Genomic DNA, 18,481 nt, shown 5'->3' on the forward strand with positions numbered 1-18,481 from the left:
GCACTCAGTTGTGTGGAGTCAGTATAACACAGAGGCCTCCATCCACACTGTGGCATTGTTTTCTCTGGAGCTTTGTTTCTCTGTTGTATCCAAGGAAACGGAAGGAGTGGGATCCAGGCATCGTCCTGGGATGGTTGGTTGTGGCTTCAGCCGTCGTCGTCTGTGAGAAGCTTTGGCTACTGTCATGTCTGTTATCCCTGTCACTTAGATGACTGCTTTGGTTGTCGAGCGTCCATTGGTGTTTTGAGGTGGCTGCTGCGGCGGCCTGGAGTCGTGGCGTGAGCAGTTCTGAGGACTGCCATGGAAATGAGAGAGGAGACAGCCTCACTTTGTTTTATATTTAAGACTGAAAAAGTGCTCGGGAACTTTTATAAGATTTCATTCAAATTTAGGCCCTATCCTTCGTGAGACCACAGGATGATTGTTTTTGATTAAGAGTCGGGTTTGTTAGCCTCTTCACTGATGTAAAACAGATCGATTTGAGCTCTTTGTCTTTTTGCTCTTCTTGATGCTTTAAATTTGAGGCTAGGATTTCTGAAATTTAGGATTTCAGGTTTAAACTAGGAAACTAACCAAAGTCAGTTCAGTTTAGCTGTATAATTACCACAGATATTCTTGCTTATTTTGGACACAGATAAATGATGCAGACACAGTAAATTAAAAGTTATCTCTTAGTCTTTCTTTTAGAAAGTGTCTTATCTGCTTAAGGTAGCCATAACTGGTGGTGCCAGGCAGATGCATGTGGCCAAAGTGTTTAAGGGGAAGCTTCCTTCCAGCTATCAGAAGTAACTTAGGGAGACCTTTCCTGGTCTGTCCATGGCAGTACAACCTGTAGTGGAGTGGGAATGTGTAGAATGTGAGAAGGCTCTGTTGCTGAGAGTGGGAACTGCTGGTATAGGAAACATGATGGTGGGAAGCAGAGATCTCACAACAGAGCCAAAAGCAGATGCAGCCTTCAAGGCTCCCACTGACTACCTGGGCCAGCAGTAACTCCAATCCCACAGGCTCCACCATCTCTCAAAACAGTGCTGTCTGTCACACCCGAGGCTGTGGGGAGCATTTCATGTTTAAACTGTAACAATAGGCTTAAAAGGTTAAGATCTATGTATGAAAAGTCACAGGCACCCTTTCTCTCGTGCTCATTTGCAGACAGCGTAACAAATCTATGGAGACATCAGTACTGATTCAGGGAGTGAGTTTCATGTACCTCTCAGTCCAACAGTGTTAAGCTGAGGAGTCAGGCAGTCCTGGTCTGGATGCTGTCTGGGAGTCTGTTATGGACAACCCTTCCACCATCTTCAGCCTTTGTTTTTACTACATTAACTGAGGGACATAACATCTTGTATTATCATTTCACATAACCTAAATCAGTGTCACCCATTCTTGACAGGAACCTAAATCCATCAATTAGATGGATTATTAGTAATATTAATTGCAAATGTTCTACTTGGTTGGTCAGTTGGCTGGATTGTTTTCTTTTGCTTTTCTAAACTGCTGTGCCATTTCCTGTGGTTATAAATGTTCATCTGTCTGTATGTTTGGTTTTTTTTTTTTAAGATTTATTTATTTATGTATATGAATACACTGTCGCTGTCTTCAGACACACCAGAAGAGGGCATCAGATCCTATTACAGATGGTTGTGAGCCACCATGTGGTTGCTGGGAGTTGAACTCAGGACCTCTGGAAGAGCAGCCAGTCCTCTTAACCGCTGAGCCATCTCTCCAGCCCCTGTCTGTATGTTTTAACTGAAAAGCAAAATATCCTTTTAAATGATTGCTTCTGCCTGGTATGGATGTACACCTGTACTCTGTGCTAGGGAGGTCGTGGTAGGAAGATTTTGAGGCCAGCTTTGGCTACATGGTGAGTTCAAAGGTAACCTTGGCAAATAAGTGAGAAAATAAAACAAATAAATAAAAAGTAAAACAAATAACAGCAAACGAATTTTGGAGTGGCAGCTTAATTAAATGCCCAACAATACTGAGCTAAGCCCACATAACTAAAGAACAGGGACTGACAACTGTATAATCTCAAAAGAAAGCAGCCATGCTGCAGGCTGGCTTCTGGGTAGATTTAAGTTGTGGTTCTGAGTTTTTATATGAAATGTCAGGAAAAGAAAGTAGACACACTCTAACCTACCATTTCTTTCCTCTTTCCCCCTTTTTCTTTAATAAAAATTGGCCAAGCCTGATTTTATATATATATATATATATATATATATATATATATATATATATATATATAGCTGATTTGTCTTGTGGGCCATTCGCTTGCCACATGTTCTCTATGACTGCTGTCTTTGAAGAGTCAGCTAAGCATTGGCTTGAATAACCCAGCCCCACAACTTCTCACTTAGATTGGATAATAACCATTTCATTTAAATCACAGATAGTGATTGATAATCTTAACCTTCAACATCAACTCTTGTTGGGAGGGTGGTGGATTGGATTCTACCATGTAATAAATAAATGCACCAGTGTGTCCTGCATTATCAATGGTATGGCATTACAAATCAAGGAAGTTGTCTTAGATTACAATCTGTGCCATGCCGAAACTAAATTGTTGGAGCCTCTAAAATAATGTCTTTACGTTGGCATGCTTATGATTTTAATTCTTGAAAGAGGAGAGTGGGAAATTACAGGAATATAGAAGATCCTGCCAGGAAGTGCAGTCTCTCTTGACTCATCTGGAGAGCCTCTTGTCACCAGCTGAGGAGATGAGCAGCAGATGCCTCTTCTCAAACTGCTCTTAGCATCTCAGCTCCCAAGACGGCTCCTTTAAGCAGCTCTTGTCAAAATGAACATCTTGACTTTTCTGTGCAATATGGAGAGGAGAGAAAAGAGGGGTTTAAAAATGAGTTCTTGGCCGGGCAGTGGTGGCACATGCCTTTAATCCCAGCACTTGGAAGCACAGGCAGGCAGATTTCTGAGTTCAAGGCCAGCCTCATCTACAGAGTGAGTTCCAGGATAGCCAGGGCTACTTGGCTGGAAAAAAGAAAAAGGAAAATGAGTTCTTGTCCTCCCACAGTGAACTGTAGACAGCTCACACACTGCAGGCTTTGATGTTATGCAAAGACTTGTGGTTCAAGCACATGTGGCTGGGCTGTCCCCATTTTCTGTGACTCCTTTACAGCCTTTACATTTCTCTGCTCTGCTTCTGAAGGTCATGTTGAGTTCAAGTCTGGGAAACATTCATCTCTCTATTACTTTCCACAGGTGGAGTACATGTTGGTGTCCTTCGATCATGAAAATAGAAAAGTCCAGTTGTTGCTGAATGGAGGAGATGTTCTTGAAACTCTGCAGGAGAAGGGGGAGAGGACAAACCCCAAGTAAGCTGGTGCCCTTAACGCAAGTAACTAGGACGTAGGATCTTTTCCCAGCTGTCTAGAAGGCGGGACCACAGAGGGTAAGAGTGTAGGCTTGGATCCCAAGTTAGAGTCTCCAATTCTGCCTCATCTAGTTGGTGAGTAGCCTTGAACGACCTCTCTGTGCCTCAGCCTCATCTCTATAAAGTTTGGATAACCACAGTCACCTCACAGGCACTTCAGAATACTCAGCACAGACACTACAATGTGGAGAGACTTTTTCTTAGACACATTTCTGAAATATGACTGAGATCCACGGCAGAGTTGCAGACAAAACTGGAGGCAGTTTTGTTTTGGCAGCATGATGTTTAAGTGTCCCTCCTCCTCCTCCTCCTCCTCCTCCTCCTCTTCCTCCTTTTGTTTCCTTTTTGTTTGTTTTGTTTTTCAAGACAGGGTTTCTCTGGGTAGTCCTGGCTTATCCCAGAGCTTGCTCTGTAGATCGATCTGGTCTTCAACTTGGAGATCTGCCTGTCTCTGCCTCCCAGTTGCTAGGATTAAAGATGTGTGCTACCACACTTGACTTATTTTTCCTGGATAAGTACTTCTTTACCTGGGAGTGGAGCGGGGCCAGGAGCATGTACTCTCTAGTTCATTTTCTAGTTGCTGCTTTGAGAAGCTGCGTTGGAGAACTTTGATATTGACGTACAGCCTGTTAGACTCAGTTCCTTCCTTATAAAGTGGACTAGCTTTGTCCTGGACAGAATACCTGTGTGTATTTTTCAGAAACTTATAAATTTTGAACTCAACACTTAGCAGTCTTAAGTAGTTGAAAGGCTATGGAAAATTTACAGCTTTAGTAAGCATTTTATTCATCTGTGCCTAATATATTTAAAATTTTTAAAGCAACTTTTAAAAACTCAAAAAATTGTGGCCTACAGCAAAAGAATAAGCTGAAATTAAAATGACTTCTTTACAGCCACCCAACCCTCTGGAGACCGGAGTATGGGAGTTACATGATCGAAGGGACGCCTGGCCAGCCCTACGGAGGAACGATGTCTGAGTTCAACACAGTGGAGGCCAACATGAGGAAACGCCGGAAGGAGGCTACTTCTGTACTAGGCGAACATCAGGCTCTCTGCACCATCACTTCATTTCCCAGGTTGGTTCCTCCGTCAGCCTGTTCTAGCAGGAACACCAGACTGGAGGTTCTGAAGAAAGGAAAGTATGCCCTGTGCTTTGCCCACGACAGTTCTCTCACACTGTTGGAGACAGCAGAGCACTGCCGTCTGAAGAGTTCACTTTAAGGAACTACTGCACAACTGAGTCACTCCCCAGCCCCCACCAAATCTCATGATGGCCACCTTCACAGCTAACCAGGCCATGTGTGGCCCATGGGCTGTGGGTTGGATGTGCCTGCTAACATTTGATACACTCTTGCTATAGGGCTGCTGTAAAAATGCATAGAATCTTCAGTTGGTGGCTGGGCTGTGCACTGGTAAGAGTACACACATGGACAGGGTTGGAATGTCCCCGTGACTGGGTACTGGTTAGGAGTGTGGGGAGAGTGATTCTGGCCCACTGGGGAGGAGCCCGTCTCCTGTCAGGACTGTAGCGGTTGTACTTGCAGACGAATTCAAAGGAGCATCTGCCCTCCAGCACTCTCTGAGGTATTCTGAGCTGTGGATCCCAACCCCAGCGAGCCTTTGAACGTGGAGGAGGGAGCTTGCTTTCACAATCTGGCAGATCTAGCATAGATAAGCGGGATCACAGGGAGTGGTACCTCGGGGCACACTTGTTCCTGGAGTGCTCTTGCCAGCTACTAACTGAACAAGCTGAGTCACATTTATATTGTGCTGGAGACTTAGGGTTTGTTACCAAATCTAGTTGTGACGGTAAATACCAGTAAGTAAAGTGCACCCTCAGATTAGAAAGGGATACGTGAGTGTCCAATACTGAGTATAGTGCCCCTATGTTAGACTGGATGTCTGCCTACTCCATCAAAGACTTATGGGGATGAGTATCCTTAGCCTTGAAGCACTGAACTGTTGTGATGTTGTTTCTCCTTCTGAGAGCACAGGCATTCAGAGTCATACCATTGATCCTAGAAGGACATTCTTTTAAATAGGAATTAATAACTTTAAGCTCCCTATTGTCAATCCTACATAGAGTAGTTAAAACCTTAAAGTCAATTGTCAGATATTTAGAGACTCTGAGCGCCTTTTCTTTTCCAAACCCAGAGAGGCTTTGCTCTGCAGAGCTGAGGAGATAGCAGAGATCAATCAAATACCTATTATATAATTATATAGTGATAATATTAAGGAGTAGCATGGGGTGTGGATATGGCTGTCGGTTCTGGGGTAGAGGAAGACTTTTCCAAAGGACGATGATTGGAGTGATGCCCAAAACTCTAGGAGGAATTTCATAGGAGAGGGGGCAGAGGAGTCACATAGACAGCCTGGTGGCAAGTAGAAGAAAGGGAGTTACCACTGTGACCAGGAAGCCGGCGTGCAGGTGACGGGTGAGGCCAGACAGGCTGTCATGAACTTTGATTGTTATTGTTAAAGCAGTAGAGACTTTGGGAATCTAGGCTGGTAGATAGTATCACATGTTGGCTTCGTAGCCCTCATCTCGGCCGTTGGCATGAGAACAAATGCATAGCAAGTGCAGGGCATGCCAGGTAAGGGAAAGGGTGCTCCTTAGGCACTGCCATGGTGACCTGGTTGATGGTAGGCGGTGACATTGGAAAAGTGATGGGTCATAAAGTGACAGAATCAGCTAACCTGCTGGAGAGGAGGGGACAGATCAAGGATAGTGCTATAGATGACGAGGGAAACCTTGGGATGATGGAGTAGCAGTCTGGGAGTCAGGCTGCGTGTGTTGCTTGTCAATTTTTTTTTTTCCCCCCGAGACAGGGTTTCTCTGTGTAGCCCTGGCTCTCCTGGAACTCACTTTGTAGACAAGGCTGCCCTCGAACTCAGAAATCCGTCTGCCTCTGCCTCCCAAGTGCTGGACTTGTCAACTTTTAACAAACTTGGAAATGCAATATCTTACATTTTACTTTCTCTCCTTACCATTAAAAGAGTTATACATCTTGCAGAGTTATACATCTTACAGAGTTATACATCTTGCTTTAGCAAACTAAAGTGGGACAGGAGGGGCAGCACAAAGCAGAAGGTTTTAGACATTTAAGAAATGCCCAGCATTGAGAGACAGTGTTCTTTCTGGGCCACAGAGTAAATGTCTTTAGTTAAACTCTACTGTGTACCTTGCCTAGTTAATGGTTCTGTGTGGAATAGTTCTTCTCTGGAGAAAAAGTTTATAGTGGCTTCTTCCATTATAGAGAGAATTAAATAGGTTCCATTCAGAAAGTCTACAATTATTTCTCTTTTTTGTTTTCTTTTCTCCTCTTCCTCCTCTTCATCTTCTTCAGTTGTTGTTTGGTTTGGTTTTGCTTTGCTTTGCTTTTCGAGACAGGGTTTCTCTGTGTAGCCCTGGCTGTCCTGGAACTTGTTCTGTAGACCAGGCTGGCCTCGAACTGCCTGGCTCTGCCCAGTTCTAGGAAGCTAGGATTTCCCCCACATTCCTAAAGGGTTGTTGTTGTTGTAGTTGTTGTTGTTGTTGTTCACAGATTCAGAACAGATTACACAATGGCTGTGTGAATGTCCAGGAAGCCTTGGTGCTAGGAACTGCCTTGTGATGAGACTATCTGCTGACAGGTGGTGGGTAGCCTTTAGGACTTGTCTTTGTGAAAGGCATGGAGCTGAACTAAAGTCTGGGTTAGTAGTTCCTACAACTGCTCTAGAACCCTGGAAAGAGCCTGCTTGGTTTTGCTTTCATTAACTTGGAAGGACTCCCTTACTCAAGTGAGGTGAGAGGTCTGAGCACCCTACTTAGGAAACTGGATGGAACCTGTCTGTCTGTTTTGAAATTAGAACTCTTCTTAAGGTTAAGTAAGGCAATAAGGTTGGATCTTGGATATCAGAGGGCACTCTGGTGTACACTGGGGACATTGGAGACACTGCTTAACCTTGAGGGACTTCTGAGGAGATAGCAGAGGCAAAAACAGAAGGCCTGGTCCAGATCCATCAGGCCGTTGGAGTAGTGTAGTGAACGGGGTTGAAGGGTGATTTTGAACATGTATCTGGCTAGTTCCAAAGCACCTGACCTCACAGCAGCATGTGACCAAGGAGCCCGCTCGGACCTTTGGGGAAGCTGAGGAAATGTTCCTAGGTGCTGAGTGGAGTCAGAATCAGTGGGAATAAATGCGAGAGACCCCAGTGCAGGACAGTGTAGTACAGAAAAGGGCCACAAAGGGGCCAGCATTTACATTGGTTTGGAAACACTGCTCCACCCTTTAGAGTGGGAAGTGATGAAAAGTAGGTGTGTGTAACCATTGCAAATTGCTGCAGGATGCAGCTGATCGGTTTGGAAGCCGTTTCCCACCTTTCCCTTCTCCATTGGTTACAGACTAGGCTGCCCTGGATTCACACTGCCAGAGCACAGACCCAACCCAGAGGAAGGAGGCGCATCAAAGTCCCTCTTCTTTCCAGATGAAGCCATAAACAAGCACCCCCGCTTTGGGTGAGTGAAGCTCAGACTCTGCGTTCTGAATTTCTCTCAAGCACGCGTCGGATTCAGAGGAGACAGCAGACACATATCTATCTGCTCACGTTGCTTCCTACATACAGGTTTGCTTTGTCCATTTCAGAGCCATCCTTTAAGGCCTTAGCTCCTTTCCTCCACTTTGTTTACAGACAGTTTTCAGTCCTGATTCTGCAAACACATGTCTAAGTTAGTGTTGGGATCGCTCTTCACCCAGGTTGCCCTCTGCTCTGACAAGGTCAAGTGGCTACAGCACTTAGCATAGGCACTCCCCTTGTACCTAGGTCTGTAGTTGAAGTTGCTTCAGGTCCTTCAGAAGCTTGATTTTGGCTCTCTTCCTATGGGCTCCTCTATATTGAAAAAAAGCACCTGACCCAACATGAGGAACACAGGGAGCTCTCAGCTTACTCCTTTTCCAGGCTCCCACAGTTGTACATTCAAAGTCTTTGTAAGGATGGACAGAAACCGACGACTGACTGACTGACTTGTTCGTTCGTTTGCTTATTTGAGGCAGGGACTGTTGTTTGTTCCTTCATTCATTTGCTTGTTTGTTTCCTTACTCGTGGCAGACCCTTAGGAAGCCTTGGCTATACAGGAACTCACTGTATAGACTAGGTTGGCCTCAAACTTACAAAGATCCTCCTGCCCCACTCTCTAGTACTGGGATTAAAGAGCCATTATTGTGTGTGTTAAAAAGAAAATACTGAGCTGCTGCAAAAGATGGATCATGATGATTATAAAAGCTACCCAGAATCCCTCACAGGAAAGGCCAGCACAGGAGGTCCTTGTGTTCTGACTGAGGGATCAAAGCAGGTGTCATATAACATAAAATAAGTGAACCTTGATTTCATAATTTATCAAACCTCATCCATCTAAGGTATTGCTGCAATTTAGAGTCAGTTTCAAAAATCTGAGAGGAAATTTTTTCCTTTCTTGGTGCTGTTAAAATTGTGTGTTTGAGTTAGGACCAGTCACTGCAAGTGTTGGTGGCCATAATGATGCATCAGGTAAGAATCGGGCTAGTGTTTTGGAATTGGGGAACTGAAGCAGGTGATCTTGAGACGGTGATAACCAAAACCTAAGTTCTTAAATTTGACTAAAATCATTGGAATTTTCATGAGAAATGTTAGAATTAGCTGGACTGTGGTTGCCATGAACACCTGTGCTAACTAGGTGAGCAAGAAGGGATGGTCCCCAGGCAGAGTGCAGGAACTGCTGCTCACCAGTCCCCTTTCAGGAAACCCTTAGGGGTTCGTGTCACGTGCCATGAGCCAGTTTTGGAGTTTAGTTTGCAGTAGGATTCAGTTCCATTTCTTTCGATGTGCTCAGATTCTAATGTGGCAGCTCCTAGGTGACCTGTTCTTTTGCTTGGTTGTTTTAGTACTCTAACAAGAAACATCCGGCATAGGAGGGGAGAAAAGGTTGTCATCAATGTGCCAAGTAAGTGTGCGGGGCTGGGGTATGGCTGGGGCAGCATGTCCAACCGTCAGCCTCAATTCTCAGCTCCTCTTCTTTTAATTAATAATGCAGTATTCAAGGACAAGAATACACCATCTCCATTTGTAGAAACATTTCCTGAAGATGAGGAGGCATCAAAGGCTTCTCAGCCAGACCATATCTACATGGATGCCATGGGATTCGGGATGGGCAACTGCTGTCTCCAGGTATTGCCTCTAGTGCAGAGACTTAAATGTCGTCTTCACTATGCACGTCTTGTTTAAAGTCACCTCTCATCTGATTCAAAAGATAGCATGCCTTCTGAAAAATGATCTTGCTTTAGTAAAGTCTTTTGTAGCTGTCTTTTGACTGAGAATTTAGTTTACCACAGAGGTGTGTGGTTGTTACTAAACTTAGTATCTATTGGTAAACAAATGTTGGTGCATGTCCTTTTTACATGCCTGATGTTTACTGCCATCTAGTGACAGCCTTTGAGGACATTATACAAGGCTCAGATCTCTATTTCTGAAAATGACCTCTGGTGGAGAATCCAGTGACTTTATGATTCGAGGGCAAAGGTTGTTTGGCATTAAAATTTTTATTCTTGTGCAAAGCTACCTCGTGGTTTAAAAGGAATAAATATTTAACAGCCTTTGCCTTGCCCCTGGCTAAATTACACTAGAGATACAATAGTATTTCTCTGTTCATACAGTTAAATTTTTTGCTGGGCCTAATCAAATAACTGATGGCCTCCAACAGTGACTATGCCAGGCTCCCTCAGGAGCAGAATGGGGAGTGCAGACTCCAGGCCCACACAGGCCCATGGTGGACTCTGCCCTTGCTGCCTCCATGCTGGGCTGGCTTACTTAGTTAAACTGACTGTAGCCACAGCACAAAGAGCACAAAACTCAGCGTTCTTTTCTTAGGGCTGCAGCTGTACATACAGTTGTCACATTAACCTCCCAACTGTTATTTTTAAAAGTACAGATAATTTAGATTTAATACCCAAGTCAGACTTTCCCATGCTACATGTTTCTATAGCATGAAAAGGTATTTTGTTTCCTTTGCATATTTAAGTAGAATCAGATACGTGGCCTCCAAACAGACGCCAGAATGTCCCCTTAGGAATGGTCACCTCATTAAAACGAGGCTGACTTTTGACTGTGTTGCCTGCTTTCTTATCTAAGTACAAACATTTCTGGAATGAGCCATTAAGCTGCAGCACTTAAAATATGTGACTTCAGTATTCTGGGAGTGCTCCTGGAACCCAGCCCTGCCTTGGCTTAATATTGAACCAGGGTCTATCAGGGTTGCACAGAGTGACAGTCTCTCTTGAGACACTTGATTTATGCAAATAAGTGAGTCCTACTGGTGGGGACAAACATTTTCATGTGTAAAGACACAGTAATCTATTTAAGGTATCAGTTTAGTACTTCCCCCAACATATCCAGTTACAGTATTCCACTTCAAAAAGTTGTAGTGACACATAATTAAGATGTATGATAAATGAGATGAACTCGCAAGTAGCTACAAAAGTCCCTGCCTTATATCTTCTGACTGGCACCTGAAGGAAGTATTTATTATAGAAAAGCACAAAAAGAAATGGTAAGTAATTTTTTAGTTAATAATAGACTTAACTGGGCAAAAACGGAACTCCTCCAAGTTTATGAGCTTGCTGAGTGCTACAGCGCTTGCCTGTGATCCCGGTGCTACAGGAGTGTGAGTCAGGCCAGCCTGGGTTCCATATCCAGACCGTCTCAGAGAAAAATAACCCTTTACGCTTCGGGGCATTGAGAAGCATTTGAGAAACAGAAACCGGTCCCGGCCTGCTGTGGATTTGTTTTCCTCCTCCCTTTTTCTACTTAAGAAAATTAGGTGGTTTCAAAACCAGATTCTAGGTAAGTTTCAGATTTGGTTTCTAATATCCATGTTTTCATAGATCCTCCTTTGCCTCTTGTCAGTGTCATAATAACATTTCTTCCCATGTGATCTCTTAGGAGGGCAACAAAAGCTAGAGCTTCCCATGCTTATACCTTTGTTAAGGGGTCAGAGCTCCTTGGTTTTGCTTTCCCCACCAAAGTCACCATTTATCGTGGCGTCCGCTTGACTTGATGCACATAGTGTTTCAGTTCTAGAGACAGAAAGGCAGTTAGGAAATCTACTTAGGATAACTGTTGTTACACTGGAACTTTGAAACCCCAGTCCCTCCTCTTCATAGATTTTTCTAAAGCTGGGTTTTTCAGGATGTACCTACGAATCCTACTCTGTCCCAAGCTACCAAGGAAAGGCACCATCCAATAAAAGTTGTCATTACAGTATCTTTGCAAAACTAAAGATAGTAATGCACAATAACATACCTAAGAGCCACAGGAAAGACATAGATCTACTAAGAAACGCATGTCCAACAGACTCTGTGCGTCACAACACCCGGAAATACTTGACTCTCGTACATCTCAGCATCCTCTTTCCTTCATGACCTTCTGTCAATTTAGTAAGTAGGTAATAAACACTGCCCCATATTCTTGTGACAGAAAACATCAAGACAGAGTCCTGGTGATAGGACCACATTGAGCAGTGCTCTGCCTATCCAGTTCCATTCCACACTGAATCCTTACAACATAAAGTGAGCACATGCATGCAGAGACCAGAGACCAACCTCAGGTGTTGTTCCTCAAGCACTGTCCATGAGGGTCACTCATTGGCCTAGAGCTAACGAGCCCTAGGAATCTGCCTGTCTTTGCCTCTCCCTCTTCAGCCCCACGACTATAAACACATACCACCACACCTAGCTTTTGGTGGGGGTTCTAGGGAATCAAAGTCAGGTTTCAGTGCTAACAAGGCAAACACTGTACCTCCTCAGCTGTCTCCCTGGCCTCAAATTGTCTGATGGTCTCATGTCATTAGAGAAGATGTCCTGCCTTGCTTATCAGTGGCCTTATCTCCAGCTCTCCTCAATTTTTACTGTAATGTTTGAATGTTTTTCCTTAATGGCTACAACATAGCTTCACATTATCTTAATCTGTAGTGGCTGGTAAATGTCATTACTTAATGTGTTCTCACTTTAGCATTAACATGGAAACTACAGGAAGATCAGAACACCAAGTTATTTAAACAATTGTTTCAGAAGTCAGTTGCCATATATAATTCAGCAGATGTCCCCCATGAAACTTGTTTGGTATAAGAGACAGTTGAGAAAGACAGTTAAACCGCTGGAACTAAGAGTCATAACAGTAACACTGAGAATCTTAACAGTGCTTTCATCAGCACATCAATTACTTCCTGCATCAAACTTAACCTATCATTATTGAATGGTCATAATGGAGGAAGGTAAAATTGTTTTCAATTTGTGCTATTTTCACAAAATGTACTCCTTGATCACCACCACTCTTCCCTGTGAAGGAATGCAAGACTTTGTTTCTTTGGGGTTATTATTTTAGAGGGTTTGTGTTAACCAGTGTGATTTTCTATAATTTTCTGGTGCCTACTTTCCCCTTGTGAGGTTTCCTAGGTAATCTTCTTGAATTTGGGGCATTGTCAGAACATAAACTCCAGCACTGATTTTTTTTTTTTTTCCCCCTCTGAAGTCCAGAGCCTCGGAAACCTAGCTGCTTCCAGAACTTTCCATCCCTAACATCCATTAACCCGTGTGTCACAGCACCTGTACTCCTTACCCTCTAGTCTCCTCTTCCTTTATGCCCTAGGAACACCCAACAGAAGTCTCCCTCATGCTCTGCCCACTGGTCCCCAGAGCCCACCTCTTCAACTGTGGCATGCCCCTTCTAGCCCTGAGCCGCCGCCTTCTCAGACCAGTGATTTTACTCTAGTCCCTTCCGGCCTTACCGCCTTCCACATCCCCAACAACCTCACCCCACTCTGCTGTGCTTGGAAATACAGCAAATACACCCCTCCAGAGCCTTCTTTATACCAAAATGCATATAAGCTGACTGCTACTGGAAGCCATCAAGAGACCAAAGCTCTGCTGCCTTTTCCAAGTCTCCTCTCTTGACAGTGGTTTTATGAGTTGTCCTTATGCAGTGAGTGGGACATGAGTGGGACATTCACCCAAGACAGCTTGTAAGCCATACCTGAAGCCTTCGCATCGGTGATGTGACCACCTTCTTTTCTCTTTCCACCGTCCTTCTCAGACTTACTGCTTGTGGGCCTGGTAATGACTTAATGTTGTTTTAATAATTTCTGTTCTCAAACAGGTGACATTCCAAGCCTGCAGCATATCTGAGGCAAGATACCTTTATGACCAGCTGGCCACTATCTGCCCAATTGTTGTAAGTAGAAAGTATGTCTTCCTTTAAATACGTCTTGGTAGAAAATAAGACCACACGAGATTTAATGAACATATAGAAGGAACACTGAGGGGAAGAGCAGTAGTTGCTTATTGTTGCTAGTACTGCATTTGAGTATGACCATTCTTTCTCCATGTGCCAGTATGTCAGGGATGAGTTTAATGAGTACAGGACTTGGAATTCTTTCTTGTACATTCTATTTAGAAAACAGTAGCTGGGAGTGCATACAGTGGAACATGAAGGATGGTAAGTGGGTGGAGCCTTCTCTGTGTACGCAGCATTTTGACCCTCCCCTTGCTGTTTTGTGTTTTTAGATGGCTTTGAGTGCTGCATCTCCATTTTACCGAGGCTACGTGTCAGACATTGATTGTCGCTGGGGAGTGATTTCTGCATCTGTAGATGATAGAACACGGGAAGAGAGAGGCCTGGAGGTAAGGAATGATTGTTTTTTTTAACCTTAATAGATCTTTTACATCACGCAGGGGACGTGTGTATATTATGACCACTTGGCATTTTGAAGTCTCCCTTAGATGTTTACCCCCTGGGTGTTCACATCCGGGAAGAGAATACAGGTAGTGGAGCCTGGCTTTGTTATAAGTGGGTACATGAGGAGGAGGAGGATGCTTGGTTTGGGTGGGAAGTCTAGAAATCTGCATTAGACGTAGCTTCCTTTAAAAATACTGGCCATTTTGTGCTGTAGCAGTCACACTGGCAGCTGTTTTACCAAAAGACTCTGGCCACTGCCTTATGTCTGGTAGTTTCTGCTAGGAAGCTGGTTGATGTTCTCATTTTAGGCTTTGCCCTATAAGGTCAGATTAGCATTAGTAGCATTTCTTGTCCATGCTGAACTGTAGTAGTGTGTCCTTTTAACTGCTTTTAGCACCAGGAGCATGCATCACCACCCACGTCAAAAAGCCAGGTACCCAGGTTCATCCTAGGTAAGACTTTTCAGGACAAGGACCTGGCTGGACATCAGTGTTTTTAAAGACTTCCACAAAGGACTTCTTCCACTATGGGCATTTCTGCTCTGGCTCTTTCATAATTATTCACAAATTGTTGAACATATTGTATAATTTTGTTGCTGTGTATGAAAGAGAAAGGCTTGGGGCTGGCATGGCGTGTGCCTGAGCACATGCATGGAGGGCAGAGAACAACACTGGAAGTCTGTTCTCTCCACTCTGAGTTCCAAGAATTGAGTGTAGGACCCCAGGCAAGGGTGCTTCTGTACAATTAATTACCTGGCTGTTAATTTCAGATCATTTCTTGTGTTTTAGCCTCTGAAGAACAATCGCTTTAGGATCAGTAAATCTCGGTATGACTCAATAGATAGCTACCTGTCTAAGTGTGGGGAGAAGTACAATGACATCGACCTGACCATCGATAAGGAGATCTACGAGCAGCTCCTGGAGGAAGGTGAGCAGCGCCCCGCATGCCTACATTGGTCAGATGTGCACCTTTTGTTCTTCAAAGCGCTTTAAACTTTTTGCTGACTCCTGGTCTGGTTTCTGTTTTTAGTGTGAAGTCTCTAACTTTTCTTATGAGGCTGCTTGTTCCTAAAGTTTCAAGTTCCAAATACTTGTGAGATCTTCTTGACTTTTAGCAAAAGGAACTTGTTGGAGCTCTGTATCTAGGTCCACACCAGTGCCCAGCAGGCATTGTGTGAGGAGTGAGTAAACTCCGAGTCTTCCCCAGTGTCCATAGGATAAAACCCTGGGCAAGGTGAGAACACTGAACCACCCAGCCATTCCCAAGCTTCTCGACCCTTTCTTCAGTCTGTGGACTTAGAAATTCTACAGAGTGCTGTACCCTTTGCAGTTAGTCCCCTGCATCTGTCTTTGCAGGCATTGATCATCTTCTGGCACAGCACGTTGCTCATCTCTTTATTAGAGACCCACTCACCCTTTTTGAAGAGAAAATACACCTGGATGATGCCAACGAGTCTGACCATTTTGAGGTATCTCCCATTCAAATGTAATTCACCCCACAAACTACAGTAGGCTTGTTTCTGTGCCTGTGAGCATTAGTGATTACCTAGTGCAATACAGAACTAAGAGTAAGGAAAACTAAAGGATGAATTTACAGTGCGTCCGTGACCCTTCCTAGCTACTTCTTAGTTCTGTGAAACCAGACACCGGCAGCACAGAATAAGTGTTGCAGACATTCTGACTTCCAGGGAACACGCTTTGTTTTCTCACAGTCACATTTGACAGAGCATTTAAGTTGTTAACTTTTTTGGTATTTGTAAATTGGGAAGTATTAGGTATAGGTGGACAGTGAACAGTCTTTGTCCCTGATTAAATACATGTAACCTAAATGTGTTCTAAATGTGTAGAAAGTTGGTTTCATCCTCTTTCTCTTTGCTGTTATAGAATATTCAGTCCACAAACTGGCAGACGATGAGGTTTAAGCCTCCTCCTCCAAACTCAGATATTGGATGGAGAGTAGAGTTCCGACCAATGGAGGTGAGACCCGTGCTTCAGCTCAGAGGCTCCCACTGGCTGCTCCCCACCCTTCCAGTGCTCTTCTCAGAGGGCTCCGAGTTTATTCAAAAGCAGTAGGAATCCAAACTTGCCTGTGAATAGCAACTCCAAATGCCTCTGGAAGCTGCTATCAGAGTGTGGACCTGGATAGAAGACTTCCAACCTCAAATGGGGAAGATGAAAGTGGGAATAATCAGTCTGAAGGTCTGGGGACCAGGCAGCTGGGGTAGGCAGTGGATTCCTAACGTTTCTGCTCTTTATCTACAGGTGCAGTTAACAGACTTTGAGAACTCTGCCTATGTGGTATTTGTGGTACTCCTCACTAGGGTGATCCTCTCGTACAAACTAGACTTTCTCATCCCACTTTCCAAGGTAAAGATGGGTGTGCTTATACCAATGAACAGTGTAAATGGAATTACTTGTTTGAATTCACTGTCCAGTTTTAACCTATCTTTATGTTGAGTTCTTTTACTCATCAGGATAAATTGTCTCTACTTGGACTCTGATTTTCCTTGCAAGCCTAAATCTAAGGTTTTGTTTAAAAATAATGGTGAGGTGGTCCCACAAACTGGAGCCACCTCCCTGATAATCCCATTGGTCTGCAATGTCAAAATTAGGCTTGCTGGTAAAATTCAGGGAAGGTTTCAGTGCAACCAAACTTAGCATGTTTGTGGAGGATGTGATGGCATGGATTGCCAAATTACGAGTTTTGCATCCCCACCCCCACAAAGAACACAAAAGACGCTTTCTGGAGGAAGCTGGCCAGCCAAGCTTCTGAGCATCTCCTTGCTCAGGCCACAAACCTGTGTAATCTGGAGAAGCCCTTAAGGTGGTCAATGCCATGAACTCTTGGGCAAGTCATCCTCTGACATAATGGCGGATAGGAGAGACTGCTAAATGGATGTGGGCTCTGATGCTGTGGGCTCCTCTCCAGGAGTATGGCTGCAGAAGAATGGAAGCAGCTTTGTCATAGCAAACCTGGGAGGGATTCTAGAGGCTTCTATAGTCTTTAGGTGTATAAGTTCATGTGAGCCACACACCCAGGCTTCTGTTTATGAACATGAGATGTCCAAAAGCTGACAGAAAATTAAGAGAGAGGAGTCCTCACTTAGATTGTCCTCAGTGAAGCCATTAACTCCAGAACCCAAACTAGGAATTTTATCTCAGCAGAAATGTTCTGGACAGGAGAGACTGGGGTAAGGACACCTGCGGGGTGGGGTGGGGTGGGGNGGGGNGGGGNGGGGGGGGGGGGGGNGGGGNGGGGTGGGGCAGGGTGTACTTCTTTACTGAATCTAATGCCAGAGAGATGAAACGAACACTATTTGGGTTCCCTTCCCAGCAAGTGATTTCACTATTTTGTATAATGTAGTGCGTGTTCTAGTTTGCTTTCTGTGACTGTGATGAACACTGTGACCAAAAGCAACTTAGGGAGAGAACAGTTGTCCTCTGCCTGCCACATGTACTACATGTACATCTACCACATGTACCACATGTAGTTGTCCTCTGCCTGCCACATGTACCACATGTACCACATGTAGTTGTCTTCTGCCTGCCACCTGTAGCAGGTTCCACTGCTCCACATAAACTAAATAAGTAAATAAATAATTTGAAATAAAAATGAAACATCTGGGAGTCAAGCTCACTAGCAGAGCCCTTGTCTGATGTGTCAATGATTTTGACCACAACAAAAAATAAGACAGAGATACAAAACCATCAGTCATCAGTGGCAGCATATGACCATGCACCTAAGATCTCTAGCACTTGGGAAGCTGAGGCAGGAGGATCACAAGTTCAAGGCCACTTTGGCTTCATAAACAAGAACCTGTGTCAAACATAAAAAGTAAATAGTATGAAAAGAGCATTTGTTAGTTCTAAACGACTGTCTCAAAAACAAGGAACCAGAGAGAAAAAGTCTTAGTATTATAGATGTGCAGTGAGGACATCCTGCAAAGGGGCAGGCAGTAAAGATGAACGAGGACAGACACAGACATGGAGAGATGACTGTGCAGATAAAGGCACCTGCCTCCAAGCCTGGTGACCTCAGGTCAATTCCCAGGACTCCCACACAAGTTGCTTCTGACCCAAACACACAAAGATAGACAAACAAATATAAAAATCTTTTTATGAAGAAACGGGTAACATCACATTGCAACATTCCAGTATGTGTTGCTTTTATAAGAAATTCCCAAAACCAGGACAAATGCTGAAAATAAGAGATACAAAACAAGAGGTAACAATGACCTTTCAAAATGATAGCAGGAATGACCAAGTGCTATAAAAAATAGAGTGTGCAGCAGGCAGGCAGGCAGGCAGGGAGACAGGCAGGCTGGCAGGCTGGCAGGCTGGCAGGCAGGCAGGC

At 44.2% G+C, this 18,481-nt stretch overlaps 1 protein-coding gene across 2 annotated transcripts in view; it reads left to right on the forward strand.

The window, feature by feature from the left end:
- The window catches only part of Gclc (glutamate-cysteine ligase catalytic subunit), a 41,841-nt gene that overhangs the window by 18,462 nt on the left and 4,898 nt on the right, over positions 1-18,481 (forward strand). Inside the window, exons 2-12 of one of the 2 annotated variants that reach the window (XM_021205955.2) lie at positions 3,214-3,326; positions 4,279-4,461; positions 7,770-7,883; positions 9,286-9,344; positions 9,435-9,568; positions 13,550-13,624; positions 13,957-14,073; positions 14,917-15,055; positions 15,484-15,596; positions 16,012-16,104; positions 16,390-16,494. In XM_021205955.2, coding sequence (XP_021061614.1) covers positions 3,214-3,326; positions 4,279-4,461; positions 7,770-7,883; positions 9,286-9,344; positions 9,435-9,568; positions 13,550-13,624; positions 13,957-14,073; positions 14,917-15,055; positions 15,484-15,596; positions 16,012-16,104; positions 16,390-16,494 — 1,245 coding nt within the window. The remainder of the gene's footprint in view (positions 1-3,213; positions 3,327-4,278; positions 4,462-7,769; positions 7,884-9,285; positions 9,345-9,434; positions 9,569-13,549; positions 13,625-13,956; positions 14,074-14,916; positions 15,056-15,483; positions 15,597-16,011; positions 16,105-16,389; positions 16,495-18,481) is intronic. The other variant, XM_029542841.1, reaches the window with a different exon arrangement.

The sequence above is a fragment of the Mus pahari genome, chromosome 10 (assembly GCF_900095145.1).
Source record: "Mus pahari chromosome 10, PAHARI_EIJ_v1.1, whole genome shotgun sequence".
Lineage (NCBI taxonomy): Eukaryota > Metazoa > Chordata > Mammalia > Rodentia > Muridae > Mus > Mus pahari.